At 56.2% G+C, this 27,539-nt stretch overlaps 1 protein-coding gene across 2 annotated transcripts in view; it reads right to left on the bottom strand.

The window, feature by feature from the left end:
• Positions 1-12,898, bottom strand: part of TSPOAP1 (TSPO associated protein 1) — a 66,157-nt gene extending 53,259 nt beyond the window's left edge. Inside the window, exons 1-2 of one of the 2 annotated variants that reach the window (XM_079324755.1) lie at positions 12,369-12,898; positions 772-879 (exon numbers count right to left, since the gene is read on the bottom strand). In XM_079324755.1, coding sequence (XP_079180881.1) covers positions 772-879; positions 12,369-12,647 — 387 coding nt within the window. In that variant the 5' untranslated portion in view covers positions 12,648-12,898. The remainder of the gene's footprint in view (positions 1-771; positions 880-12,368) is intronic. The other variant, XM_079324754.1, reaches the window with a different exon arrangement.
• Between the last annotated feature and the right edge of the window lie 14,641 nt (positions 12,899-27,539).

Here is a 27,539-nt window from a genome sequence, read left to right as displayed (position 1 = left end):
GTGTAGGTCATGCTGAATTTATGCTTTTAGTGTAAGAAGATGATCTAAAATATGTGTTTTGAATGGGGTGATATAAATCTGAAATGCTGAGCAATTAAATTTGCCCAGCATGGCTGGGCTGCACCCCCACACTGCAGGGCTGGGTAAAGGATGGTGCTCTCCAGGGAAGATGCAGGAGGAGAATATCTCCACTTTCCTGAGAGTCCTGGCTGCCTACCTGGGGAGTCAGGGATGAGAGAGGAGGCAGAGGGCCCAGGCTGTGGCAGCCTGGCTTGGCTTTGGGGTGCAGCTGGGGAGGATCTTGGTGCTGGGCTCTCATGGGAGCAGGAGGCAGTGCTGCACTGTCACCCAGAGCCAAGGCTGAGTGAATCAGTGTTTCTGCTTTTCCAGTTAAAGAGGAAACAAGAGTGACTTCCCCTCCCCTGCCCAGCCCTGCTCTGCACTGCAGGGAAGGGTCCAGCTCCAGCTGAGGGCTGCAGGGTGAAGGGACCCTGGGTGCACCCAAAGCACCTAGTCATTTTCTGTCTTCTGGCCCTGCCCAGATTATCCCATGAGTTCAAGAAGCATTTGGATAATAGTCCTGTGCAAGGTGTGACTCTTGGGGATGGTTCTATGCAGGGCCAGGACCTGGACTCAATTATCCTTGTGGATACCTTCCCACTCAGCATGTTCTGTGACTCTGTGATCTCTTAGAGTTTGCAGCAGACAGCAGCTCTCTGTGTCCAGGACTCCCTCCCCACAGAGCATCCCACAGCAGCATCTCCTGCTCACCAGCAAGCTGTTCTCCTCAGCCAGGCTGCAGCAGCGCCGCCGCAGCTCCTCCAGGGCACTCAGGAGCTTGGTGTTCTGGCTCACAAGGAAGCTGTAGTCAGCCCCACTCTGCAAAACAGCACAGAGAGACAAGGCAGGGCTTCACCTGCCTGGCGCAGGGACTGCAGGGCCACAGGGCTTCACCTGCCTGGGGCAGGGACTGCAGAGCCACAGGGATTCACCAGGGGCAGTGGCAGAGGGGCCACAGCCTCACACCAGCCCCAGCTCTGTGAGGAGCCCAGCCTCCCTGTGCCTTGGCAGGGTCATGGTGCTGGTGGCAAAGGGTGGGATATGGGGGCTGATTTCAAGAGGAGGCATGTCCAGTGCCTCTGGGCTGCATGTCCAGTGGGGGACAACCGGCCTTTGAAGTCACCCTGAGGGTGACAGCTGCTATCTCCATAGCTTTAAGAATTCTTTCAACTTCCACCCAGGGAAAAAGCCCAGACCCTTCAGTTGTCCTAAGCTATGGAACCATCCAAATGGGCTCAGGTGAAGCACAGGAAAAGCCACAAGACCCAGGCAGGCAGAATACAACCCCTGACACTCCAGACAGGTGTGCTGCTCCCCATGGCTAAGGGACCCATGTGGCTTCCAGCACCACATGGTTTTGGAGGCAACCAGACTTCCTTGCCCTCTTCCCCACACCAGCACTTGTGTTTGACTCAGGAGATGCCCCAAAGCCAGACTCCAGATCTTCCCCTCTGTGTCAGCCTTGGCTCAGGAAGGTGACATGCAAGATTCTTTGCAAACACCACCACCTTCTTTTTGGCACCTCAAAAGCAGCAGCAGCAGCAGCTCTGCCAGGAGCTGTATATAGTTTTGCGGTTGCTGCTTCCTGCTGAGAGCAGCTCACCACAGGCTCGCTACCAGAGCAGCTCCCAGCGAGGATTTCTGAGTGTTAGCAAAGCTCAGAGCTGAGCTGTTGCTTCACAGCTGCCATATGGCAGTGCCTCGGGAAGATCCAGCCACATGTTTTTCCAGCAGCCAGGCAGGTCTTGCAAGACCCACTCCCAGAGCCCAACGAGTCCCTGCTGAATGGCCACGACCTTCCTGGTGTGCACAGCTCTGCCCTGCAGTTTTCCAGCCAAAGCCACAGGGGAAACATCCCTCACTCCCAAAGGAATGCTGCCCAAGCTTTCCAGGTAGCAAGAGCTCAGACAGGAATTCAGCTCTAGGAGATCTCGTTACACTCGAACAATTCTGGTTTCTCCATCATGTCCACTGTAAAGATAGGGCAGGAGACCAGTGACCAGGAGACCACAAAGTCCTCTCCCACTGAAATCCTGAGCATGGTGCCATGCCCATGGCTCTCCCAACTTCTCACACCTGTATGGAAATGCCTTGACAAAGCAGGGAGGGAAAACACAGCTGAAGGAGGTTGAAAACAACAACACAACAAACAAACAAACAAACAAAATAATCAGAAGATGACACCCAGCGCTTCTCATCAGCCTCACATTGTGTCCCCAGCCCCATCAACCCCATGAGACACCAGGATATGATGTGCCATGAGCTGACAGGCTTTTGGCAGAGTGGTATTTAGATGCCCACCCTCCCCACAGCAATCCCAGGGTTTGTGAAAGCTGGAGTGAAATATGTCGCATAGAAGGAGACTGTACTGCTACCCACATGTGGGAAAGCAAAAATGCATCTTCCTCTATTTTTTTCCCTCCCAGGCACTCCAGGCCTCTGTTCCTGAGGACATCCCACTGCAGCATCTGAATGCTCTCTCTTGCACTCCAACAACTTAGGGCTGCTCCCAGGGATGGTCAGGGTAGGCCCAGGAACAAAGGAAATCCCTGAACTCACAGGGATATCAAGAAGCTCCCCTAGGAGCCGTGTGCACAGCTCTGTGCCCAGTACCAGCTGCTGCAGCATCAGTCCCATCCCTGCAGCTTTACAGGGACAGGGAGGTGTCCCAGAGACCATTTCCCCCATCACCAGCTCCAGGAACAGCAAAACACTTCCTCAGCCTGGGAATCCACGCTGCGGGCACTGCAGGTGACAGAGGGGACAAAGCAAGGCAGGGGCATGGAGAGAGGGGTCCTACCAGTATCTCCTGGGCTGTGAATGGCAGTGCCTCAGGCTGTTTCCCTGCTGCCACCCCCAGAGCCAAGCAGGCAGCCCTGTGATGAAGTCAAAGTGCATTATTTCCATCTCCTTGCCACTGCCAAGAGGCCTCAAAATTCTTGTCTGTGGTTGCCCTGAGACAGGGCGAGCACTGAGAGCCAGCAGCCTCTGCACTGCAATGGGAGCAGGAGAGCTTCTGAGGAGGAACTGATGTGCTCCTGCTCCCCCATCGGCCAGCCAGGACTTCTGACATCAGCAGCATGGGGTTTCAGTGGGGGAATCAGCACCTCCAACATGGCATGGGGATATTTGGGGACCTACATTCAAATTTCTGTATTTGAAGCCCCATTTCTGTAGCCATAAACCATTCCATCAGGGCAGGATGCAAAGGCTCATAACTCCTCACCCCCAGCCATGCCAGGCTGTCCCCAGTTGAGCCCAGGTTTCGTGTCACAACAGGGCAAAGGCTGGCATGTCCCTTCCCGTTCTGTGGATGTTGCAGCCTCCCCAGGCAAGGTGCCATGGAGCAGGAGAGTGTGGCTCTGTGCTCCAGGCTGGGCCAGGCACAGGGCCAAGCCTCCCCTGTGCCAGCACGTCCCTCTGCGGCCGCAGCTCCTTGGGGCTTTGCCCAGAGAGGCACAAGGGACAGCAGCAGCGAGCAGGCGAGGAGATCCCTGCTGTGCCAGGACGTCTGTCCCGCGCGGGGACCTCGCTGCCACCAACGCTTTGCCAAACCCTCTCCCCGGCGCCGAGCCAGCGCTGGCTGCGTTAGCTGAGCCCTCCTCCAGGACCACGGAGAGCCTGGAACCGAAGGGCTGTCTAGACGTCATCCCACGCTCATTAAACATTCATTTCCTATAATGAAATGGCTTTTAATTTATCAACCGCTCTGCAGTTTCTTAAGGATCCCGCGCTGCACGGCGCAATCTCGCTGCTGGCTGCACTTGGGGCTCCCACGGTGTTTTTCATGGGGAGCTGGAAGAAACCATTAGGGAGGAGAGACGCAGAGGCTCCCCCCCAAAGTGACTCATCCAAATGAAGACATACAGAAGTGTCAGCAGGAGCTGGAATCCAAATGCATTCATCGGTCAGGGAGGGTTTCTGTGAGCCAAGGCAGAGCTGACACCGTGGGGCAGCAGAGAGGGTCTCCAGGCAGCCACATTCCCCAGATCAGGAGCATCCTTGGCCACTAACACATTAACCTAAAAATTAACGCAAGTGACGTGGTCTTTTGCCACAGGGAAAGTTTCTAAAATGAGAGGAAGGCAGGAGCAGAACAACAGGGATGCTGAGGGAGGAGAGCAGCAGGCTTTGAAGCCTCCATTTCATCTGTCAAGTCTTTTGGCAGGTAGAGCCCAAAGTTTCTCCAAGATGCATTGAGAACAGCAAAGAAAGAAAAGCTTCAGCACAGCAGCTGCCAGAAAACTGCTGCTTTTTCACCTGAGAACTTCAAATGCACTGGAGAGCGGCAGCGGCTTTTGCAGGGAGAGCTGCCCAGCCAGGCTGTTAAATGGGTCATGCAGGCAAAATCCCTCTGGAGCACCCAGCATCCAGCACAGTCCTTAGAGTCCTGCAGAAAACATGCAGGAGGCCATAGGGGGGACAGTAAATCAGGCAGGCACTACACGCAGCCGTGCTCTGCATTGCGGCTGAGGCTGTGGCAGCACCGTGGCACAGCCTGGCACCCACCAGCCCAGGGAACAGCCAAAGCCTGAACCCAGCCTGCTTTGAAATCCCTGCTGAAAGACAGACAGGGACGAGGAATTTTCCAGGTGGCCCCATGAGCAGGAGCATATAAACCACTGACAATTTCAAGATGTCCTGACTTCTCCATCTGCAGCTGATCCAGGGTCCAGTTCCTGGGTTTGCTTTGCAGGAGCCACCTCTGAACACAACCCCCATCTTCAGACACCTTGCAGAGTGATTTCCCAGATGAAACTATCCCAGCTCTCCTGCTATCTGGAATGTATTAAATCTACCACCTTTCCTTCATTAGAAATAATTGTCCCCAAGCCTCCACCATGTCAAAGCCCTTTAGCTGTTCGTTCCACCTGACTTCAGTAATTAGGTCCCTTAACTTCTCAATCCTCTTCACTTGGAAATGAAGCCTGTCATTGCCAATCCATTTTCTCCTCTTCCAGACAGTTTCAAGGGAATCAACCACCTCACAGAACAAAGTTATTTTCTATAGGCTGCTCTTCTACAGTGTCCTCACTGCATGTCAAAAGCAAGACAAAAATAGCCTCACCTCCTGTTCGGTCAGTGAGCAGAGCAAGCCCCAGTGCTGCTGCTGCTGGCACAGTGAGCAGCCAGCACATCCCCACCCAGGGAACAGGGACAGTGCTGCCATAGGTATGGGAGAAGTTAGAGACATGCCTGGGATGAAGCTTGGTTATCCTGCCACTCCTCTGACACGCAGTGCATCCCAGTGTGCTTGTCTGCTTCCTTCCTGCATTTTGTGCCATTCCTGGTTTCAGACACAAACATCTCTCTTGTGCCCTTGCCTTTAGGGCACTTCCCCACTGCCCTGTGTGCTGCCAACTCCCCTTTGCATCAGTCAGCATTTTCTCCTGCTGCCCATCCCTCTTCCAGCCCACTACTTGCCCTTATTTATGTGATTTCCTCATTTATCTGATTTTTATCACCCCATGTAACAAATTCACGGAAGAAAAAATCCATCCAAGGCTATTAACTTCAAAAATCCTGCCTCCAGCATGAGGAGTGCTGGAGCCATGAATTGGAAGATATTGAGGGAATATTCACAGAAGCAGTCACAATACATTTGCTGTTTCTCTGCATTTCCCCAGGCATCCTCTCCTGCACACTCTCTGACCACTGCCAGCTCTTCATATGCTCCTGACTGGGTGTTTAAAATTACATGCAGCTAAAACTGGAGTCTCACAAAACCAGGTCCTCTCTATCTTTAAACCCTTGATGGAAGCACCATTATGAATCCCAGGAACACAAACCCAGCTATTCCAGGAGGAGAATAATCAGCTCAGTAGCCCTGATGGCCCTGGCTCACTGTCCTTTGATGAGCTCAGCTTCTCCAGCCCCCCAACCAGGGAGAAATTAATGTTCCTGCAAAACTGAGACAGGGAGGAATGTGAGTGGAAGGCAGTGGATCAGCTCTCCAAAATCCAAGGCTGCAGCTGGGTCCAGGGTGCAATGCAGCACAATTCCTCACCTTTGACAGCAAAAAACAGGAGGATTTGCAAGGAGATGAGAGAAAATGACACTGAAATACCTCATGGCTGCTAGGAAGGTGGCTTTGAAATGCTCCTGAGGTGCTGCACATGTGATTCTTCATCCTTCACCATCAGACAGAAAATAGGGTGGGGAATTGTGAGGAATGGAGGGTTTGGAGAAGCCATGAGGGACTCTGGCAGGGGACAGGTGCTGCTCAGGATGCAGGTTCTCATCTGGCTGAACAATTTTTGTTCTTTTGTTTGGCCAGTTTGCTCGTGACCCTGCTCTCCAGTGGGCTATGGAGACGTGTCCCTGCTTCCAGACAGCCACAACCCACCTGGAGCAGAGGCATGACAAGGTCTGTGTGGCCCTGGACAGCCTTTCCCCAGCTGTGACCCAGCTCCCTCCCTGTTAAGCACTAAGTGTTTTGCAATCCCAGGTTGTGTGTGGCCACAAACTGCAGCTGATCCATCAGATAACCTGCAGCAGCATCAGGTTGTGCAACACTCCTCAAGTACAGTAACATCACCCTCCTGCTCTTGGGCCACTGTGTGACTCCTGGCCACCCCTGTGTCCCCTACAGGGTCTTTGCTACCTACACACCTGGTGAGAAAGATATTTGCATTTTGTAAAGTGAAAAAAGGTAAAAAGCCTATCCTACCAACTCCCCTTTGAACACTGGTATTCTTGTCTTTTACAGCTTGTCTCTTACCAGCTTCCAAAAAGATTTGGCCATGCTCCACTCTTGGTAAAGCAGGACTGAGCTCATCCTCAGTGCACTCAGGGGATGTCTCTGTTCCACTGCCCACCTGGGGAATGTATGGTAGACAGGCTGTGCACCATAAAACCTGACCAGGCTGTAACATTCTGAATCCATGACAGCTAAGCTGTCTTTTCCCCTCACTGCAGAATTTTCTGGTTGCTGCTGAACAAATGATTAAATCTGCAGAGAAGTAACTCATGCAACAGTATTTCCACCATAAAAAAAAAAAAAAAAAAAAAAGCAAAATGTAGAAGATGTGGGAAGCAATGTGTGAAAAACTTCAGTGCAAACACAGAAAGACTTCGCAACCTCTGCTGCTGTGTACTCATGCACATTGCAAATCATTGGAGCTAAAACGTGCACTGGCTTACTACAAGACATTTTTGGAGCTTTTTGTTGCTAAGCAGAGGTCAGTCTGCAGCTCCCAGCACTGCAGGCTCAGGCCCAGAGCACCCTGAGGTCTTTGTGGAGCATCTGGACTCTTTCTGGATGCCACGTGTCAGATAATTCTCTTTTGTGAACATGCAAAAAGCCCCAAAACCCCTGGTGAAGAATGATAAAATTTAATTCTTTCCAGGTTTGATGTTTGATGGCTGGAGTAGGAATGATTGTTCTCTAATATCTCATCTTCCCTGTAACAGAAATTCTAATCCAAAAAAACACTCCCAAGAAAGACATGAGACTTCTGTCTTCACCCTGGGAAGCCACTGAGCTGCAGCTCAGTAAATCCCCTGCCCATAAAGAAGAGCCACAGCTCTCTAAGAGGACCACAGCTTGCAAAGTCAACACCAACTCTCCTCACCACAGAGCCTCAGCAGCAGCATCCATGATCACAGGTGTGCTTTGATGCAGTGGAAATACTCAATTCCTCACCATGTCCAGCTCTGAAGAGGTATATTTGCTCTTCCTCCTAGCAGAGTACATCAGGGAGCTGAGGGGCAGATTTAGCATGTATAAGTCAGTTTTTGCCTAGAAATCTGGACTGCAGTTTGTCACCCACTTCTTCCTTTTTTTGCAAATCACTGGCAGCTTCCCAGGGGCCAAGAACACCTTTTCTTTTGAGTCACATTGACTAAAAAGCTGCTCCAGTTACCCAGGCTATGGCATGATAAGATAGGAAGGAATTGTTCCCTGTGAGGGTGGGCAGGGCTGGCACAGCAGCTGTGGCTGCCCCTGGATCCCTGGCAGTGCCCAAGGCCAGGCTGGACAGGGCTGGAGCAGCTGGGACAGTGGGAGGTGTCCCTGCCATGGCAGGGGTAGCACTGGATGGGCTTTGAAGTCCCTTTAACCCAAACCAGGATTTTGTGATTCTAGGTTGGGATCAGTGTTCTTGTTCATCTTGGTCATGGTCTGGCACTGGCCAACACAGCACAGTGTGACAGCCCTGTCCCAAATCCCACCAGCCCAGAGGAGCCCAGAAGACAGTGAGGAGGCACTGCTTGGTGTCCCTCACCCTCCACATCTCACACAAGTGACCTGGCCAAGCCATTTGGACATGTCTTTGCACAGAAGGTGTGAGCTTAATCAGAAAAGGAGCTAAAATGAGCATTGCCTTCCCCTTCCTAGTCTCACTTTGCCTTGTTTTCCATTCACTCCTACAAATAGAGAGGCACTGGCTCTTCCTGGCAGACAGCTGCCTGAGGTGGCCATGCATCTACAGTGCTGCAGCAAACAGCACTAAGGCATTTGCATGAGGCTGAGCCTGCCAAACCAAGGAAAATTATTTTACTCAGATTTTGAGTGTGATGGAACACAATCTTCTAATTGGGATTGCAGGAAATGGCAAGAACTGGCTCCACTGCCCAAGGTCTCCCTGTCCTACTGCCATCTTTCATTCTGCTGACCTACCCTTTGCTGTCAAGGGTGCAGCTCTGCACACCCTCAGACACTAAATGAACAGCTTTCCAGCCTTGCCAATGGAAAATGTGAAGCTCTTGAAAGACCACAAATTCCTGCAAAAGGCATTGAGCTTATCATTAAATGCAGCTTGGCCTGAGCACTTGATGTGGAGGATATTTACCAGCATTTTATAATTCTTCCTGTGTCTCTGCTTTGTATTATTAAGCCCCACTGGGACCAACAGTTGTTTTTTTTTTTTGTGGCTATTTAAATTCCTAGTCACTGGAGGGTTCCTTGATTTAAGCATTTTCAGTTGGGTTTATGGCCTTCTTGAATATTCTCAGATCCACATGACCTCAAGGGAAACTGAGGCTTGGATTTTAAGAAATTCAGATCCAAAGCAACCTCTTGTGATTGAGAAGAAGTCACGAGAACCAGCTCAGAGTGTGCCCCTTGCCTGTGTGGGATGGGAACAGGGAATGGTCAGCTGCTGAGCTCATCCCTTCCATGAGTGATTTGGGGAGCTTGGGGAGATGAGTAATCCTGGAAGGGAAGGATGCAGGGAATATGCAGAAAGTGAACGACCTTGGTCCTCTTCCCTTGTCAATGTAGGGCACCAGGAAGGAGCCTTCCCTTCAGCAGCCCACTCCCAAACCAGCATGAGTTTTCCAGGGCCAAAGCAGATCCTGCTGGAGCAGCATCCCCTGAGAGATGCAGGCACTGAACTCTTGTGGGAAGTGCTCTAAAATCCATCTGACAGCATTCTGGGAACTTTCCAATTTCCAGACAGACTGTATCTGTGCCACTTTAACCCCGTTCTTCCTACACAGACAGTGTTTTTCTGCTTCTCTAATATTCATTATTTGGATGGGGATCTTACGCCTGCTGTGCCTGGAGATTCTCAGCAGGAAAGTAATTTCTTGTGTCCCATGTCCACACAGAAATCTTGGGAAGCAGGACCAGAGCAATTCCAAAGGCCCAGGAGGAAGGATACACTTGTGACAAAGCCTAGAGAGCATTATCCAGTGGGGCCATGGTAGGACACACTGCTGTGCTGAGAAGCTGGGGAAGCCTGCAGTGCCTTGCAGGATGTAGGGACAAATGGATGGAGTGATGTGGGCACAAATCTGAACAAGGAAAATTCCCACCAGGCTGTGGAGAACATTCCTCTGGTAGCATCCCAGTCCCTGGAGAAATTCAACTCTTGCCTGGTCAGGACATGATCAGTGTCTCCCATCTCTGGAGCCTTCTGGGGGCAGGGGCTGCATGGGAGGCTCCAGGTGTGTCCCCTCCTCCCACCTCCCTAACTCCAGAGTTCCTCTGCCAACTCCCAGATGGAGGAAGGCAACAGCTCTCCACACTCTGCACTCAGGAGAGACCCAGGCAAGAACACCAAGATTAACTTGACCTACAGTCTTAATGCCTCTCCACAGCCTGTCCCTGAGGGAATGGCTGAGCAGTGGTGTCAGAGGCTGGGACACACAGCAAGAGCTTCATCATAAAATCAACATCTTTAATCAACTCTGTCAGTGATGAGCCTTCAGGAGGCTCTTCCCCACACCAGGAGAGGACTCCCTGGAGGCAGCTGTACTGTTCACATTATGCAGATCTGACATTCCAAGAACAAATGTCCTAAAGGAAGCCTGGCCCTGGCAGCACGACATACAGGGCATGTTCCCAGCCTGGCCAGGAGCAGCCAAGCTTTGGAGGGGAGCTGAGCAAGCCTGTACTGGCCCCAGCTCTAACACAGCACCTTGTCCCCAGGCTGAGCTGTCCCCCTTGACACCCAGGAGGGTGTTGCTCCACAACCCAGCAGCACCAGCACTTGCTGTGCTGCTGACAGCAGAACTGAGCTCCCTCCTAGGGCCTTTCACATCCCTAAAGCCACTTGGCTCCAGGAGAAACCACTGCATTTTTTTTACCCCGGGAAAACACAAGGTAACCTTTCTGGAGATCAATGTCAATGTTAAGGATGGTACTGCCATGGTACCACCAGCACCACCCTAATGACATCACAGTGCTACTGTGGCACTGCCATGATGCAGCAGAGTCACACCAGTCCCACAGCACCATGATTCTGGCAGCAGAGCACATCACAACTCCACCAGCACCAGCAACCCCAGCACAGTGCTGCCCCAGTACATGGTGCTATGATGGTACTACCATGGTGCTGCCAGAATGCTGTGGGAAGGCTCCCACGCAACCAGGAGCCTCCAGGACTGCAGGAAAACACTCGGTGCAGCCCAAGGACCAAGGCAAACTGGATGGCAGGTGTTCAGCAGTCACCTCCACAGAGACCAATGGGGGGGACGCACTGCAGGGATCAGCAAGAACTGGGGCTCAGCTCCCACCCCACACGTGCAGTTCAGCTGCGGCAGCACCCACAAACCCCCCTCTGAACCAGCCCCCTGCCCTCCTTCCAATCCCAGCCTTCCCACCCAGGCTTCCACCAGGACACAGCACCTACTCCCTCCCTGGCCAGCTGGCTCTTCCAAAGGAAAGCATTCCAGGACACGCTAGGCAGGGATTGTTGCAAGCTGGTCTAGTGGAAGGTATCCCTGCCCACGGCAGGAGCTGAAATGATCTGTAAGGTCCCTTCCAACCCAAGCCAGTATTCTCTGAAGACTGGCACAACCGACTGGACTCCTGGGATACAAAAGAGGGGTGGGAACAGAAATCCATCCTGTTCTGCTGTCCCATGTTTTGACTGCAGTGCTTCTGGCACAGCCAGGGCTGGGTTCAGAGTCAGACTAAGGTTCAACATGGTCTTTCCTTAAGCATCACTCTAAACAGTCCTTCAGAACAGACCCTTAACAAACTGTGCTGGAGTGAAATCATGTTCTTCCTCGGTGGGTTTCCAGGGGTGCCATTTCTCCTGCAGGCTGCTCCAGGCTGCTCTCCAGCTGGGCTCAGCAGCACAGCACAGCCTTGCTCAAAACACCCGCGCTAGACCCCGACCAGTGCTGGTCAGCTCTTCTCCCCTGTGCTCAAGATGAAAAGGTCAAGAGCTGTTTTCTCCCCTATTTTAAAAGCATCAGAGAGCTTCCCCAGATCCCAGGAAGATGGCTTATGTTCCCCAAGGGAAAGGGTGGCAAGCTGTCCTAAACAGGGTGAGCCGATGAACTTCTGTGATGTAGATGAGGGCGGTGAGACCCTGGGAAAGCCTTTCGGGCTGTTTTTGGGGAGATGCTGCAGGGGCCGGGCATTGCACTGCCCCGAGGTGCCCGGGTGCTGCCTGCAGGGGCCGGTTCCTCCTGCGGAGGTGGCCCAAGCCCTCCAGAGAGGAGAGAGGATGCTCTGGAAGAGGGTGGCAGTGAATCATGTCCCTGCTACGACCTGCAGAGCCATTGATGCTGCCGTGAACGGGGAGATGCCGCAGGGATGGCTCAGCCTTGGCGGGTGCAGGGCTGTGCCTGCTCCGGGTGGGCTCTGCCTAGCGCTGGCCCCGCCAGGGCTCCGGCAAGACCCCGCACCAGCTCCAGCGTTTTCCAGGGCCAGAGGCAGCTGGAAACCCCTGCTGAAGGGCAGCAAAGGCTCCCTTCTCTCTGGCGGGTGTGCGGCGGCGGCCGTGGCAGGTGCCAGCCCCGCCGGGATGGTTTTGCGGGTGGCTGAGCCGCAGCCCCGCGTTCCCAATTGCCCGTGCCCGTCTCGTACCGAGGTCCCAGAAGGAGCAAACACAGCCCGACCCCCGCCTTACCTGGGGGGATCTGTCTGTCCGGTCCATCTCTCGCAGCGGCCTGACGAGCTCCAGCGCGGAGCGAACCTGCTGGGGCTCCGGCGGGGGGACGCGGGGGGTTCCCGCGGACTCTTCCCGGGGCTGGGGCGCTCCGTCCCGCTCCGACCCCGGGGACATCTGGCAGCTGGCCGTGTCACCCTCCGCGCCTTCACGCGTGTCCAGGTCCGGGCGGGCGGAGGCGGCGGGGGCACCGCTCTGCCCCGGGGCCGCGCTGGGCACGCCGCGCTCCGGCTCCTGCATGGCTGGGGCAGGGCTGGGCTCACTCCGCACCGGCCACGACTGCCCGGGCCGTCGGGAGCCGGCGGGGGAAAGCCGAGGGCATCAGAGCGGCGGCTGGAGCAGTCCGGGCCGCGCTCCTCCGCGGCGGGGCCGGGGGCGGCCGCAGCGGTAACATCCCCGCACCGGGGCTGGCTCCGTCCCGCACGGAGAATGGCTCCGTCCCCGCCCGGATCCGCGGCTCCCCGTGCGGAGGCTGCTCCCGCCGCCCTCAGCCCCCCGCCGCCCCCGGCCCCATGACGTAGCGGAGGGGCCGGGGGAGCTGCCAGCCCCTCGCCTCGGCCCCGGGCAGCCCCCGGCGCAGCCGCTGCCGAGTCATCGATACGGAGCCGGGCCGGGCACCGGGGGGGCCGCGCCGCACCCCGGGCCGCCAATGGCGGCGGCTCCGCCGGTTTCCACGGCAACGCTGCGGGAGCGGGCGCTGGTGCCTATTGATGAGGCGGCGGCGGCGAGCCGAGCCCGCATCCCCCGCACCGCATCTCCCGCACCGCATCCCCCGCAACGGGCCGGGGAGCCTCGGAGCTGCTGGGATGGGGGTTTGGGGACAGCACCGGCCCGAGCCCTGCCCGGCTCTGCCCCAGAGCTGCTCAGCTCTGGCCCTGGATACCCAGCTGTACCCTAGAGATGCCCAGCTCTGTCCCGGGGATGCCCAGCTCTGTCCCGGGGATGCTCAGCTCTACCCCAGGATGCCCGGTTCTGCCCCAGGGAAGCCCATCTCTGCCTCGAGAATGCTCAGTTTTGCCCCAGGATGCCTGATTTACTGCAAAGATGCCCATCTCTGCCCAGGGCATGCCCGATTTTGCCCTGGGGATGTTCAGCTCTGCCCCAGGATGCCTGGTTCTTTCCCAGGCATGCTTGCACACCTTCCTTTAATGTCTTCCAGACACACCGTGCTGGAAACAACCCTCTTCTGGAAAGGGCTGGGCCCCTCCTGCAGCACGGCCGGGACAGGAGGCAGAGCGTGGTGCAGGCAGGGAGGGAGAGGGTGGCTGATGTGATCCTTGGTGACAGGAGTTCACAGCATAACACTGCAGCCATCCCTGAGCACACGGAGCAGGCAGGCGTGTGCTCTGTCTCTCCCTGCCTCTTCCCTGCCGTGCTGTCTCTGATGAAGATCACATCATCCATCAGGCTGCACAGTGTTAGTGATGCTCAGGGGAAAGCCACTGGGTCACCCTGAGGGACATCTGTGTGGCCCTGCTCCCCAGCCCCACTGCTTGACTCACTGCAGAGCAAGGTCTGCTGATCCCAAACCCAAGAGGGACTGATGATCCCCAAACCCCAAAGCAGTTGGGACAGGTCCTGCTTCCTCATGTCCTTGTGTGTGGCAAAGCTCTCAGTCCCACTGCTGGTGCCTCCCTGCTGCAGCATGGGGATGGCATTTGGCATGTCACACGTGCTGCTCCCTTTGTGGCTGTGGAGCTGCCAGGAGAACCTGCCTGGGGCCACCTTCTCCAGGGGAGATACCATGGGGGACTTTCAGTGCCCCTGTCAGTGCCTTTCCTCCACTTTACAGGCACCTCCTTTGAGCAGCTTCTCCAGCCCATTCAGATGGGCTCTTGAACCCAATGCCACCAGCTGTGTGCCACATCTGCCTAAGCCCAGGCAGCACAGACAAGTCACCATCAAGACAGGAAGTTCATTGCTGATTGCCATGGTAAGACCCACTTGGATGGGGACTGTGTGTGGAGAGTTACCACTGGGTTTGGTAGAGTCTCTCACACCTGGGTGTGGCTAATAGTCACCTCTCACAGCATGCAGGACTCCACCATCCCACCTGAATCCCGGATCTCTGAGCTAAGGGGTGTCTCTGTGTGGTGGGGGGAAGCCCCAGATTTGTAATGAGCAGAAAATGCAGCCAATAGACCAAAGGGAAGATTCCAGAAAACCGATCCCACCTTCCTGTGTGTTCTGGTGGTCATGTACCTTCAAACCACCAGCTTACATGGCTCCTTCTGCTGCAGGAACAGGTCAGGGTAGACCTCATCATCTCCCAGTGCTCAGATCCCCTCAGTTCCTGCCCATGGCTGTTCCCCTGGCAAGGGACCAGGCAGGCTCCACAGCGCTAAACCATGTGGAAGAACGCCCAGGCACTGCTCATCTCCCCAGCGAGACAGAACAAGCAGGCTTCATTAGGAGAAGGCGGCAGCAGGGGGAGGAGAAACGCGCCCTGATCAGATCCCGAGGGCTGGCGGCGCTCTCGGAACCCCGCCTTGCTTTGTGCTGGCCTGAGCTGCTCGCGGCTCTGCTCGGCTCATCTGCGACGCGCTGCCGCCGCTGCCCCGAGCATCTTTCCCCTGGTCCCACTCATCTGTGCCAGACCCACCCGCTGCCCTGGAGAAAGGAGGGGCCGAGGATCCGCCAGGCTCAAGTCTAGAGTGCCCACAGCCTTCAGTGAAAGCCCCACTTAGGTGAGGGATGTCCACATCCTCCACACCATTCCCAGGACCCCGAGCTTGGGAAGCTGGAGATCATCTTTCACATACATCTTGGCTAGCCTACAGCTGGATAAGTCCTTAAAGTCTTATTAAGTCTCCTTAAACAGAGAGAGGAAAAATTCTTCTGGGCTATTGAAGATTCAATGGGTCCAAGAGGTCATTGAGTTGTCAGTCACTAAATTCTCATGGGGGATACAAGGATGGAGTACCCCAGATCCCCTTGGTCCTCCAAATCACCCAGGAATCTGCTGTGGGGCTTTGCTCCCTGCAGAGGAGACCTAGAAAGATCCTTGAAACTCCCCCAGGACAAGGGAAACCACAGGCTCAGGGAAAGGAGGTGATGATATACAGAAAATGAAGAGAAGCAGTGACATTGGAGAGCTCAAGATCAACAGCTCAAATGTGGGGAGATGACAAAGGATTCCAGGAGAGCCCCCCAGCAGCTCCCACTGCTCTCCAAAGGTCTCCAGGGGGCCAGGCCTGTGCCTGGTTGTGCAGGACAGGGATCCAGGGCACGGTGCTCCCTGTGCTCTCCATCAGGGAGCAGCAAGGATGGGGCTACTCCATGGTGGGCAGCAAGTGGAACCCGAGTGGGATCCAGAACACAGCGTCCTCAAACCCCAGGGGGCCATCCCAGAGCTTCTGGCAGGTCAGTGGTGATGGGATCCCTGGGCAGCCCCAGACAAGATCAGAGGAACCAGGACAGGGACCCCAGCCAGGATCAGGAGGAGACAGAGAGGGGGCTGCAGATACAGCTCCAGCTAAGGTGAGTGCAGCCAGGTGCAGGGCCACAGACAAATTGGTCACTCTGAGCTCCAGCCAGCACATGTGGCTGGAGACAAGATTCTTACAGTGATGATCCAGGGACCACTGAGGAGATCAGACCCAACAGAGCTTTACCTAACACAAAAGCCCAGCCAAGGCCTGAAGAACCAGGGCTGAGCCTCACTGATGCTTCTGGCCCAGCACCTGCAGCTCCTACAGGCAATTAAGTCCAGTCAGTGCCTGGTGAGTCCTCCTGAGGTCCTCCCCTGGTTTTGGGGATTCCAGCAGGGACTGGAGTGGGCAGTGGGAGCTCTGCTGGGTTTTGGCTGGGAAAGAAGCACAAGAATGAGCATGAGGGGCCAAGGCAGCCCTGAGGGAAGTTCCCAGGGTGTGGGGACAGTGACGTGTGTCAGCACTCAGGGGCACCTCCAGGCCATTTCCAGCAGTTCCCTCATGTGTCTGTGCAGGAGCCACGCTGGTGGCTGCAGAGACGAGCAGTGACACAAATGGGCACCTGCTCTGCCAGAAGAGCCCTCCAGCTCCCATTCCCACCTCCTGAGCCTGAGGTTTGATGTGTCCTGGAGCAGCTCCAAAGAAGAGATGCATGTGGCCACATCCCCCTGATGGTTCCCTCTCCAGCAGCACAGGGACTCTGGCAGGGAATGGCTCCACACTCTGGAGCAGCACTGGGATGGAAGCCCTGTTAAAAATAACCTAGAAGTGCAATGTGCTGGGCTGACCCTGCAGGGGTCACAGTGAGCCCCAGCCCTGGTAGCCCCAGACAGTGTGGTGTGCTGTGCCATGACTTGGCAACACCAGCTGAGGCACTGGGGCTGTGCAGGAGAGCCTGGTGGGAGCCTGGCTGGGCCCTGTCAGTCCCTACAGCCCTTCCAGAGCCATCCTGGCAGTGCTGGGATGGGCACCCACACCCCCCACTGCCCCCAGAGGAGTCTCAACCCCACACCCTGCCCTGCTCAGGGCATTTTCTGAGTCAGCACAGCCACCCAACCTGCGTGGCACCAACCAGGGTATGGATGAACACAACGAGGTCCTGTGGAGCTCACCCCAGCTTGGAGGAACCTGCTAAAATACCTTCAGGATGGAGGAGGGGCTAGGAAAAAAGGAGGGGTTTATTTAAAAAAAAAACAGGAAAAAATTAGCAGTTTCTGTTTTGCTGCTCTCAGCAAGAACCACATTTCCATCGTCTCCCTCAGCAGTGACCACTGAATAGTAGCTGTCACCACAACAGACTTGGTCTTGAAAATTGGGTATTTATCCTTCCTAACACTTGAATGCACATTATTAGGATGTAAATTTTCAAAGCTTTTGCACGTTAAAAATGTGAATTTGCTTTTCCCTCTCGGTGCTCACAAACCGAAAGCTGCTTAGGGCAGTCCACAGTGGCTACTTGGGGTTTTTTTAGCCCTTTTTCGTTTTTACTGCTTAAAAACTTGTGACCATGATGACAGTTTTGATTTGATTTTTTTTTCCCTTCCACATCCCCTTTGAACAGCCACAAAGCCAGAGAACATGGGAAAGCTGGGACAGCAAGAAGTAAAACACCCAGCCCTTTCTGAACAGCTCAGTGAAAGAAAAATACCAAAAACTCAGTAACCCCCCCAAAGATGATCCCGGGACCTGCATAAGAAGTTTTACAAAATGTAAAAACTTTCCACTGACATTTGGGTTAAAAAAAAACAAAAACAAAAACAAAAAACAAAAACAAAAGAAAACCAAACCAACAAACAAAAAAACAATAAAACCAAAAACAGTACTTTTAATATTTTTTCTACTATTTTTAGATCCTCTCTCCCACGGGCAGGACATGGGGAGTCAATGACAAAGGGATGCCTGAAGGGGTTTTGAGAGCTGACATTTGGGAACAAGGACCAAACCTCTTCTGTGGAAGCTGGGCTGGTTTTAGACCCCCACGAAACACAGGCCAGGGGTGTGTGGATGGAGCGAGATGGGGATTGTAGGAGGATTTTTTGGCTTCACATGGCTTTGTGACCATGGCCAGGGCTGCCATGGGACACAGCAGCTTTGCTGGTGACCCTCAAGGGACTGAAGGGGACAGTCCTGTGTCCATGGGCTGAGATTTGCTGGCCACCACCCCCAGCTGTGGTGTCCTCAAGGCTCCCCAAGGCTCCAAATCTGGAATGACCACACTGCACAGGGCCCTGGGCACGTCAAAGAGCTTTTCCCCAGTTCTGCATTTCCCGGGAATTGCATAAAAAAATCCACAAGTCAATACCAAAAGAGTTTTATTTAGCAGTTTCCCACCCTGCTGAACCCTCCAGGAACCCCAGTTTGCCTCCCCCGCTGCACATGGCCACCACTGCCCAGCTCTTGCCAGGGCTTCAGCACGTGGGAAATGAAGATGGGGAAAGTGTGCATTGGAGTCTCTGCTCTTTACCTGGCCCCCAGTGCAAGGCTCACTGCCATGGGAGGGTCCCTTCAGCGGCACTCACGGGATGGGGCTGGCAGCCCCTCTGCCCACGTGGCCATCCCAGGTGCCAGGGGGACCATGGGGACAAGGAGAGGTGGCAGGAGGGTGGTGGAGCTCTGGTGGGTGCCGTGAGCCGGGCAGGGCCCCCGGCCGCTGCTGGCTGCCATGGGCTCGCGGGTCCGGCGCTGCTCCGTGCTCTCTTCTCCGTAGCCCACAGTACACTCATCCATAAAGTAGGAAACACTACACCCTGCAGTGCTGTTTAGTAGTGCTTTCTACTTTATGGGTGACTGCACTGTCTCTGAGTCGCTGTCGGCGGCCGCTCTCCTCCGGCGTGGAGCTGCTTCCCCCGGGGCCACTGCCAGCCCACGTGGCCCTGCCATGGGCCCTGCCAGGGCCACCCCGGCCTCGCTGCGGCCACGGTGCCAGTGGCAGCTCTGCTCTGGCCCCGGGACACAGAGCCTCTGGCAGTGTCACCTCCCGGGAGCCATGCTGAGCACGAGGGACATCCTTATCCCAGGGAGAGATCCTGCCTTGCCCGCCCGTGTCTCCCCAAAACCCCCATCCTGAGCACAGGGAACATCCTCGCCTTTTCCCCATGGATGAGACCCTACCTCATACCCCATAGTCCCACCTTGAGCCCTGTCCTGGGAATCTTACTTTTTCCCCAAGGCAGGGAGGCCACTTAGTACCTCATCCTGGTCATAGGGGACAGTTTTGAGTCATTCCCAAAGGAAGGACCGCACATCAAATCCCATCCTGGTCACAGGAATAAGCTTTTACTTGTCCCTCAAGGAGGGAATCCACCTCATACCTGATCTGGGTAACAGAGAACCCAAATGACTGGTCCCTGTTGATAGGGACCCCACCCCAAACCCCACCACCCCCTCTCAAACCTCATCCTAGCCACGAGGGGGTGTTTGCTTTGACTCCATGGGGATGCCTCCACCTCCTACCCCATCCCATTCCCAAAGGACCCCCTTGCCTTGTCCCCACAGGGGAGATTCCATCTTGAACTCTATTGCTGCCCTTCAGACCACACCCTGGTCTCAGAGAACCCCCATGTGTGGACTCCAAAGGTGAGATCCCACCTCAAACTCCATCTTTGTCCCTCAAATCCCATCTGCACCACAGAGAGCCCACCATGCCATGTCCCAATGAGAGGACCCCACCTAAATGGCACCCTGGCCACAGAGGGCTCCTTTGCCTTGTCCCACAGCAAACGGCATCCACGTGACAGGGACCCCCTGCACTGCCTGTCCCCATGTGGAGATCCCATGGCAATGGGAATGTCCTCATGGGGACCCTGCTTGTTCTCCCATCCCTTACTGAAGTCCCCTTTGCCTGTCCCCTGCCCCGAGCTCCCTGTCCTGGCGCTCCCCGTGGCCCCCTCACCCCATCTGCCGGACACACGAAGATCCTTCTGATGCCCCCACAGCCCTCTGGGGTTACCTGCAGGTCCCCACAGTTGAGACCACCCAGCCCCAAGAGCCTCACCTGCCACACCAGCTCCACGTCCACCCGGTCCCATCCTGGCTGCCACCAAAAAGCCCCGAGTGTCACTTCTGCTTTGGGCACTTCCCGCCTCCACCCGCCTGCCAGCACGGCACCTCCTCCCCTGCCACCCGCTGTGCCCCCCTTGTGGGGGGACCTCCTTACCTGCCATCGGCCCCAGGCACCCACTGCCCCCCTGGCGGTGGCACCAGAGCCACAGGTGCCAGCGCCCCAGGACACCCCACGCTGCTCCTCCAGCACGGCGCGGGCGCCTCGCGGGTCCCGTTACCGGCTCGGGCACGGGCGGCCCCCGCAGGTGCCGGTGCTCCACACCGGCCACGGAGGTGAGCGCCAGTGCTGGTGGCCCAAGGCAGGTGCTGATGGCCCGTGCTGGGTGCCGCCGGAGTCGCGGGGTGCTGCTTGGGGTGCTGGCAGGGGAGCAATGGGCCCCTGCGGGGCGCGGGTCTGCTTTTAACCCCATCCTGCCCACGTGGCCCCAGCACAGGAAGAGCCGCGGCTGCGGGGCCGATAACGGTGCCGGTCCCACCCAGCGCCGCCCTGCGCCCCGACCGCAGCCGGGCCAGGAAGCACCAGCCGGTTACGCTCTCTTGGGCTGTGCTGCTGACAGCAACAAACATGTTTGTGAAAAAAAAAAAAAAAAAAAAAAAAAAGAAAAAGAAAAAGAAAAGAAAAAAAGAGAAGAGAGAGAAAAAAAAAAAAAAAAAAAAAAAAAAAAAAAAAAAAAAAAAAAAAAAAAAAAAAAAAAAAGAAGAAGAAGAAAAAAGAAAAAGGTGTTTGCACCGGGTGACAGTAACGGAATCCACCTCCCACGGCTGCTCGGCTGCACTGTGGCCCATCACCCCATCCCAGTGGTGGGACCTGCATAGGGGCAGTTCCTGCCCACCTAGGGTCTGTGGTAGGGGCTGCAGGATTCAGGGGCTGCCTGGTCATTGGGGTGAAGCAGTGGGGACGCAGGTGAGTCACAGGCCCTGACCTGTGCTTTGGGAAACACATGGCACAAGAGGCTTCCTGAAGCCTCTCACCCCATCAGGGCTCTGCAACACCAAACCACCCCTGGCCCCGGCAGCTGGAGTGACCAACAGGGATGTGAGGCCCCAAGAAGAAAATCGGAAGGTGGGTTTGAAGGTTGGCACATCCAGGTCACAATGGCCCTGGTGACAGCACAGGAGGATTTTGCACAGCCAGCACCACCCCATCCCGCTGCCAGGGTAAGCCCACCACTAAACTAGATAAAAAACCTACAAACTAAATCCCCAATAATGACCATAAATGGGGCCGTGTCTGTACCCACACTGGTTTTCATGTGCCTCTCAAAAGGTTTCTTTCTAGGCCAATGTGATGCACTCTCTACATTGATAATCTGGACGGAAATGTATAAAAAGTGGTACTGGTGAGGTTTGCAGAAGGCAGGGGGAGAGCAAAGCCAAAAATAACCAAGCAGCAGCACAGGCAGATTTGAGATGAGCTGCACGTGTGCTGATGGCAGCAGGTAAAGGAGGCTTTAGGAGAGAGGGAATTCGTTGGGAAGCCCTTTCCACACCAAGGCTGAAACAGTAGAAGTTTCAGTGGAAAAAACAGAACCCCGTGCACTGGGCCACCAAGGGCTGCCCTGTCTTCCACCCGTCCCTGGCCCTGTGCCCATCTCCATCCCTGATGGTCATGGGGGTGGGGACAATGTGTTCTCTGTGCTGGAGAGAAATTCAGCAAGGAATGTAAGTGCTGTTGATGTTGCCCAGGGCCCTTTTGGCAGCTCTGAGGCCAGGAGCATTGTGCTGCCTCACCTGTGGTAGGCAGCCACTCATGCATGGCAGAGCCTGCCACATGCAGGCTGGATCCATGGGGTAGCCCTCCTGGTGACTTTGGGTACCTCCCAGACTGGCCCTCCTGGGGACCTGAAACACATAAATATCCTTTTTGGTGTGAACCACAGAATATCCTCATCTGGAAGGGATCCACAAACATCATCAAATCCAGCTCCTGACCCTGCACAGGCCACCACAACAATCCCACCCCATGCCTGAGAGTAGATTGTTGCCAACCCAGAGACCATCCTGGAGATATCCCCAGCCACCTCCATGCCACGGGGCAGTGCCTAGAAGAGGTGGTGCCATCACAAAGGGTGAGAGCTGCACAGGGTACAGGCAACTGTGCTCTTACAGCAGAGAAAGGAGCCTTTTGGGGCTCTCCAGAGAGAGATTTGGCCCCAGAGATGCTACTGAGGGACTTGCCCCCTGTGACCCAGGGTCAAGGCCATGCTTCTGGCTGGTGACAAACTGTTCCCTGGTAAATAATGCCGGCTGGGAGGAGGGGACAGGGTGAGAAGTCAAGTCCAGTGAGGAAATTCGAGTTTGAGGCTGACCATGGGGCAAAGCAGGATGAAGATATTTCCCAAGAGAGCTGGCTGGGGAAGATTGCACCCAAGGGCAAGATGTCAGAGGAGAGTGAAGCACGTGGCCAGAGCTGGGGATGTGCAGGATGGCAGCGGGGAGGAAGCTGTGCCTTCCAAAATGGGGTCCCAAGCAGAGCCCTGCCCAGCACCTGCCAGTGCTGCTGAGGGGCTGTGCAGGGGGGCCACAGGCACTTTCCCAGCACAGAAGTAGGGGGAGGCAACGCTTCCTCTTTCCCCAGCCCAGCACAGATAGGGGATATGACATTTTGGGTCCCGAGCTGGTTTCCTTCTGCCTGCACGGGTCTCAGAAAGGAAGAAATCAGCAGATCTCGTTCCTTGGGCTCTGGCAAGGTCTCTGAAAGTTATCTTCTCTGATGATGAACCTACCACATTCCCCAGCCATTGGTTAACTTGACTGGCTGGCAAACAAGGCTGCAGGAATTCCTACTCCAGCCCTTGGCTCTGGAGCATTGGCTTCTACTCCACTCATGTCTGTCTGAAGGAGCTCCAGGAGCTTTTTGGGGTCGGGGGAGGCTGAAACAACTGCATTTCCTCTCCTGGGAACCTCATGAGAATATCCGGTCCCCAGCTTTCCCAAGGCCCCTCTCCACACTCTGCCCACCTGCTTGGTGTCTCCCGGGGACTTGCTGATGGACCCCGGGACGCTCCCTGAGACAAACCATGACCCCAAGGCATTACTCCCCCACTCTGCCCTGCCTGCCCTTGTCTTAGGGCACCTCGATGCAGGTCAGACACTGCCATGCACCCCAAAATTTCCTGTGAAAGGAGCACCGCAGGTGCCTCATTGCCACGCTGCAGCACGCAGGTCCCCTCTGCCCGCAGGGCTGTTCCTTTTCCAGTAACTCTCCCAGTATCGGGGAACGCAGGGCAGCGGGAGCCCGAGGTCGGGTTAGCGGCGCCGCCGGCCCCAGGCACGGCGGGGGAAGGGCTCTTGTCGGGCTGTGCAGCCGAGGCGCTGCGAAAGCGCTGATATTTCTTATCGGCCTTGCAGCAACTTCCCCTGCTCGCCTGCGGTTTGCGCTGCCGGCAGGGGAAGTGCTGCGCTCAGCCCCAGCGCTGGAGACGAGCTGCTGCTGGGGCCTCAGCCCGGTGTGAACCCTGCTTGCTGTGGGGACAGCAGCTGCCCCGCCACGCTCACATGATTCCCACATCCAGCACCCCAGGCTTCCATCCAACCCGCACCTTGTGGAGGAAGAGGAGGAGGAGGAGGAACAGGATGTTCTCACCCAAACCCTCCCTAAGCCACCTCCACTGCCCTGGGGCCAGCAGGCAAGTGGCCGAGTGAGCCACTGGATCCACAGCCAGACTGTAGCATCTCCTGGCCAGGCTCCAAAGGAGCCACAGTGTCTCAGCCAGGCCACTGGTAACACTGAAGCCTAATGATAGCGTTCCCAAAGCACCACAGCACAGTGGCACAGGCATGGCACAGCTCTCTCTGCTTGACATGCCAAGGGTGGCCTCCTAAAAGACCCCTGGGACACAGGGCTCTGAGCTGGGATGCTCCAGGAGAGCAGGTGCTAGGGACATCTGCAGCACCAAAGAATCAGGAGTGCCAAGCACTGCCCCTGAGAGCTTTTTGGATAGCAAGAGCATTGTCTACCACCATCATGGAAACCTTCAAGGAAGAACTGCAGCACCTGTGGCACGGCTGAGGCCCAAAGAGGGGCTGCGGTACCGGCGTGGGCTGGGTCCCATTTTCCCCCCGGACACGGGATGGGGCCCCGAGCTCCCGAGCACTCCCAGCCCCGCTCCCTGCCCGTGCCCCGCCGGTGCCCCGGAGCCGGGCAGGAGCGGGGCCGTTAAAAGTGACTCAACCAGAAACTGCCGGGCCGGGGAGGCGGCGGGCGGGAGGCAAATGAGAGCGCGAAGGGAAACCTCAAAAAGGCGAAGTGACGCGGCGGGCGGGGGCCGCGGCGCTGGGTTTGCCCAAATATGGCCAAAATCTGGGCCCGGCTGCGCCGGCGGCCGCGGGGCGGTTGGGCCGGGGCCGCTCCGGCTCTTTCCGAGGCACCTGCTGCCAGCTGGGGGAAGGGACCCCACGGGCCCCCATGGCACCCCGTGCTGCAGATGGGCCACTCCTGTTTCCCCCTCTTCCTGGGATGGAGGATGCTCTGGGACAGAGCTCAGCAGGGATACGGGGAAGGAGGGATGAGAACTGCCATGGCAGGATGGGCTCAGGGGATGCAGGGCTGGGCTCTGTGGGTGACAGACCCTACTGTCCCTTGACCTTGATCCTCCGGGACAAGGGACAGGAATACCTGAGCATCTCTGAGGGCCAGGAGCAGGGACAGGCATTCAGGGCTGCCAGGAAGCACTTCCCCAAAGCTGGCATTGGTGGCACCTTTCCAGGCCAACTGTGCAGTTCCAAAACCCCCACCTGGCCAAGGGGACAGATCCTGCAGCCACTGGACTGTGTTGCCCTGTACCACACACCTGAGCTGTTTGGGGACCAGAAGTGCAATGTCCTTTCCCAAAACAAGTCCCAGGACTCTGTTTGGGCATTTGGTGGTTCTCCTGCAACTGCATGTGCAGAAGGACCATTTCCTTGGAAGGGAAAAGCCCCTTCCAGCCCAGCACCAGCAGCAGCCTGGGTGACATGCAGCTGTCCAGGAGGAGGGAAGGACAAGTTCCACCTGGGATGCAGCAGGAGGTCTGGGAGAGCTGGGGATGGGGAGATACCATCAGACTCTCAAATCCCTCCTTGGACTTCCGCTGTGGTCTCACTTTGCCATATGCCTTCAGGAAATGTGTCCACACCATCCGAAGCCACTTCCCCTGCTGAGCTGAGACTCCACTCTGCCCCTCCCAACCCTTTGGCATTTCCCTTCCCATGATGGAGTAGACCAGGGAGGTGAAAGCTCTCAGATTAGAGGAGGGTTGGAACTGCCCACCAGACTCCAGAACCCATTCTCTGGGGGCAGATGGGTTTGGAGGTACCCGCCATTAAGCAGTTCAGGGCTCTTTGCAGACAGCCTTGTGCTCACAAGGGGTGGATGTTCTACTTCCACGTGCCCTTTGCAGGCCTCTGTCAAGAGCTCACCAGTGTCTCCCCTTCACAAAGCAGAGCCTCCTCCTTCCACTGCAGTTCCTGAGGGGGAAGCACCCAGAGGAGCTCTCTGTTTCCTCACAGGTCTCCTGAGCAGGGAGCATATCCCAGATCCTTGCCCACCTGCCTCCATCCCAGTGTCCCAGGGATCCCATGGGATAGGCATGTGACAGCTGGGCCCTGCTCCTTTTTTGAGAGCTCTGGAAGCTTGCCCCCCTCCCCCTCTCACCCCCCCAAAACTGCCACCCTCCTGCTGCTGCTCAGGTCTGGCCCTGGCCTCCTCCTCTCCCCACCACATCAGACATAGGGGCCTTGGTGGCTTCTGCCCATCTGCCCCAACACAGAAGTTGGGGCAGGATGGGGCACCCGTTCCTGGCATGCCCCAGGCTTTGCCATCCTCACTACAGCAGCATTTCACTCCAGGTACCAGGACAACTCAGGTCATCTTCCTCATCACCTGCACCTGTCAAGGTCTTATCAGCCAGTTTCCAAGGAAAACAGTCTTAAGCTGGAGTTTGTTTGGGGCTTTTCCCCAACCCCTACCACCTGTCCCCAGAGGTTTCCACATCCCTGAGGCAACCAGTTCCCCCAGGCACACAGGGTGGCCAAAAAGGCACCTGGGAAAGTCCAGGTCCACACTGGGAATCAGTGAAGAAGGTGAAAGTGGATTTAGGGTGAAGCAGGGATGATTCTCAGAGAGTAGGAGCACTTCTCCTATCAGAAAAGGCTGGAAGCGTTTGGATTGTTCAGCATGGAAAAAGAAGCTTCAGGGTGACCTAATTGCAGCCTTCCAGTACCTGAAGGAAAAGTACAGGCAAGAAGCAGAGAGACAATTTACAATGGCCTGGGCTAAATGAGATATTGGGCAGGAATTGTCCCCGTGAGGGTGGGCAGGGCTGGCACAGGGTGCCCAGAGCAGCTGTGGCTGCCCCTGGATCCCTGGCAGTGCCCAAGGCCAGACTGGACAGGGCTGGGAGCAGCTGGGACAGTGGGAGGTGTCCCTGCCATGGCAAGGTATGAAACAAGATGATCTTTAAAAGTTCTTCCAACCCAAACCATTCTGTGATTCCACTGGTAGCCCCAGCAGCATCTCAATGTACCAGGCACAGAGCAGCCCCAGGGTCAGCACGGGGGGAATTGTTGGCCCCTGGGCAGGGCCCAATGTGCTCTCATGCCCGTCCCCTTGCCCCGCAGCCGGGGTGGCCCCGGCGAGGCCGCTCTGGGCCGGCTGTGGCAGGTCCCTGTCCCCGGGCAGCGCCGCGGGGCCCCGCGCAGGTGGGGACGAGCATTTCCCGGCAGCTGCCTCTGCACAGGCACCGGGGCTCTGCGGTTTGGAAAGTCGCTTTTCTGGTCCGCAGGGAGAGCCGGGGTATCGGTTCTCAAAACCTGCACGAACCTCCACCGGCTCGTGTTTCCTGCCCCGCTGCCGGGGCTGCCAGCCTGCTCGGGATGCCAAACCTGCAGCATTTTTGGGCCTGCCTGAAATATCTGAGCGTCATTTGCTGCAGGGGGAGGAGCCGTCCTGACTCACATCTCAGCTCCCGGCGCTTTTCTCTCCCAGTTCCCACTCCGGCTGCTGCCGCACATTTTTCCTCCAGTTCCTTCAACGTGAGAGCTCCCTGCCCTACTTTTGGCAGCGATTAAAGCTCCGCATCGTTTGCTTTTTTGCTGGTCCAAACCCCGGCAGCTCCGGGCTGCAGTCTCTCTGAAGGGCTGCTTTTAGGAGCCTTGCGGGGCAGAGGATCGCCGAAGTGCTGGATGTGGGCTCGGCGTGGGGCTCGGGCTCAGGGGCCAGTCTGGTGAGAGGCACCACGTTCTTGGAAGTGCTGTGGGCACAGCAGGTGCAGCTTTCAAGGACCACCACTTTCATTTTCCTCACTGGGGTGGATCCTTTGCATCTGCACTGCAGCTCCTGCCAGCCTTAACTCTACATATCCTGGAGCACTCGGGCTTCTAGCAAGGGGTGAAGTCTCTGCAAGGTTTCCAAACCCCCTCAGTTTCCCCGACAGGTATAGTGACAGTGCTCATTGCTCCCTGGGGACAATTTTCTAAGCAAATTTTCCAGCCCTGAGTGGTGACTGCAACTTCCCAGGAAGGGAGAGGAGAACCATGGAACCTCAGCCCCACAGCAACCCAGCCAAACAAGCCCATCCTGCCCAGGGTCCTGTGCAGAGCGCTCTCATCACCTCCTCTGCATCATGGGCCAGGGGACAAGGGTCCTGATGTGGCTCCA

This window comes from Erithacus rubecula, assembly GCF_903797595.1.
Source record: "Erithacus rubecula genome assembly, chromosome: 22".
NCBI classification, from domain to species: domain Eukaryota; kingdom Metazoa; phylum Chordata; class Aves; order Passeriformes; family Muscicapidae; genus Erithacus; species Erithacus rubecula.
The sequence above is the reverse complement of the archived record's forward strand: the minus strand, read 5'-3'. Positions and strand labels throughout refer to the sequence as shown.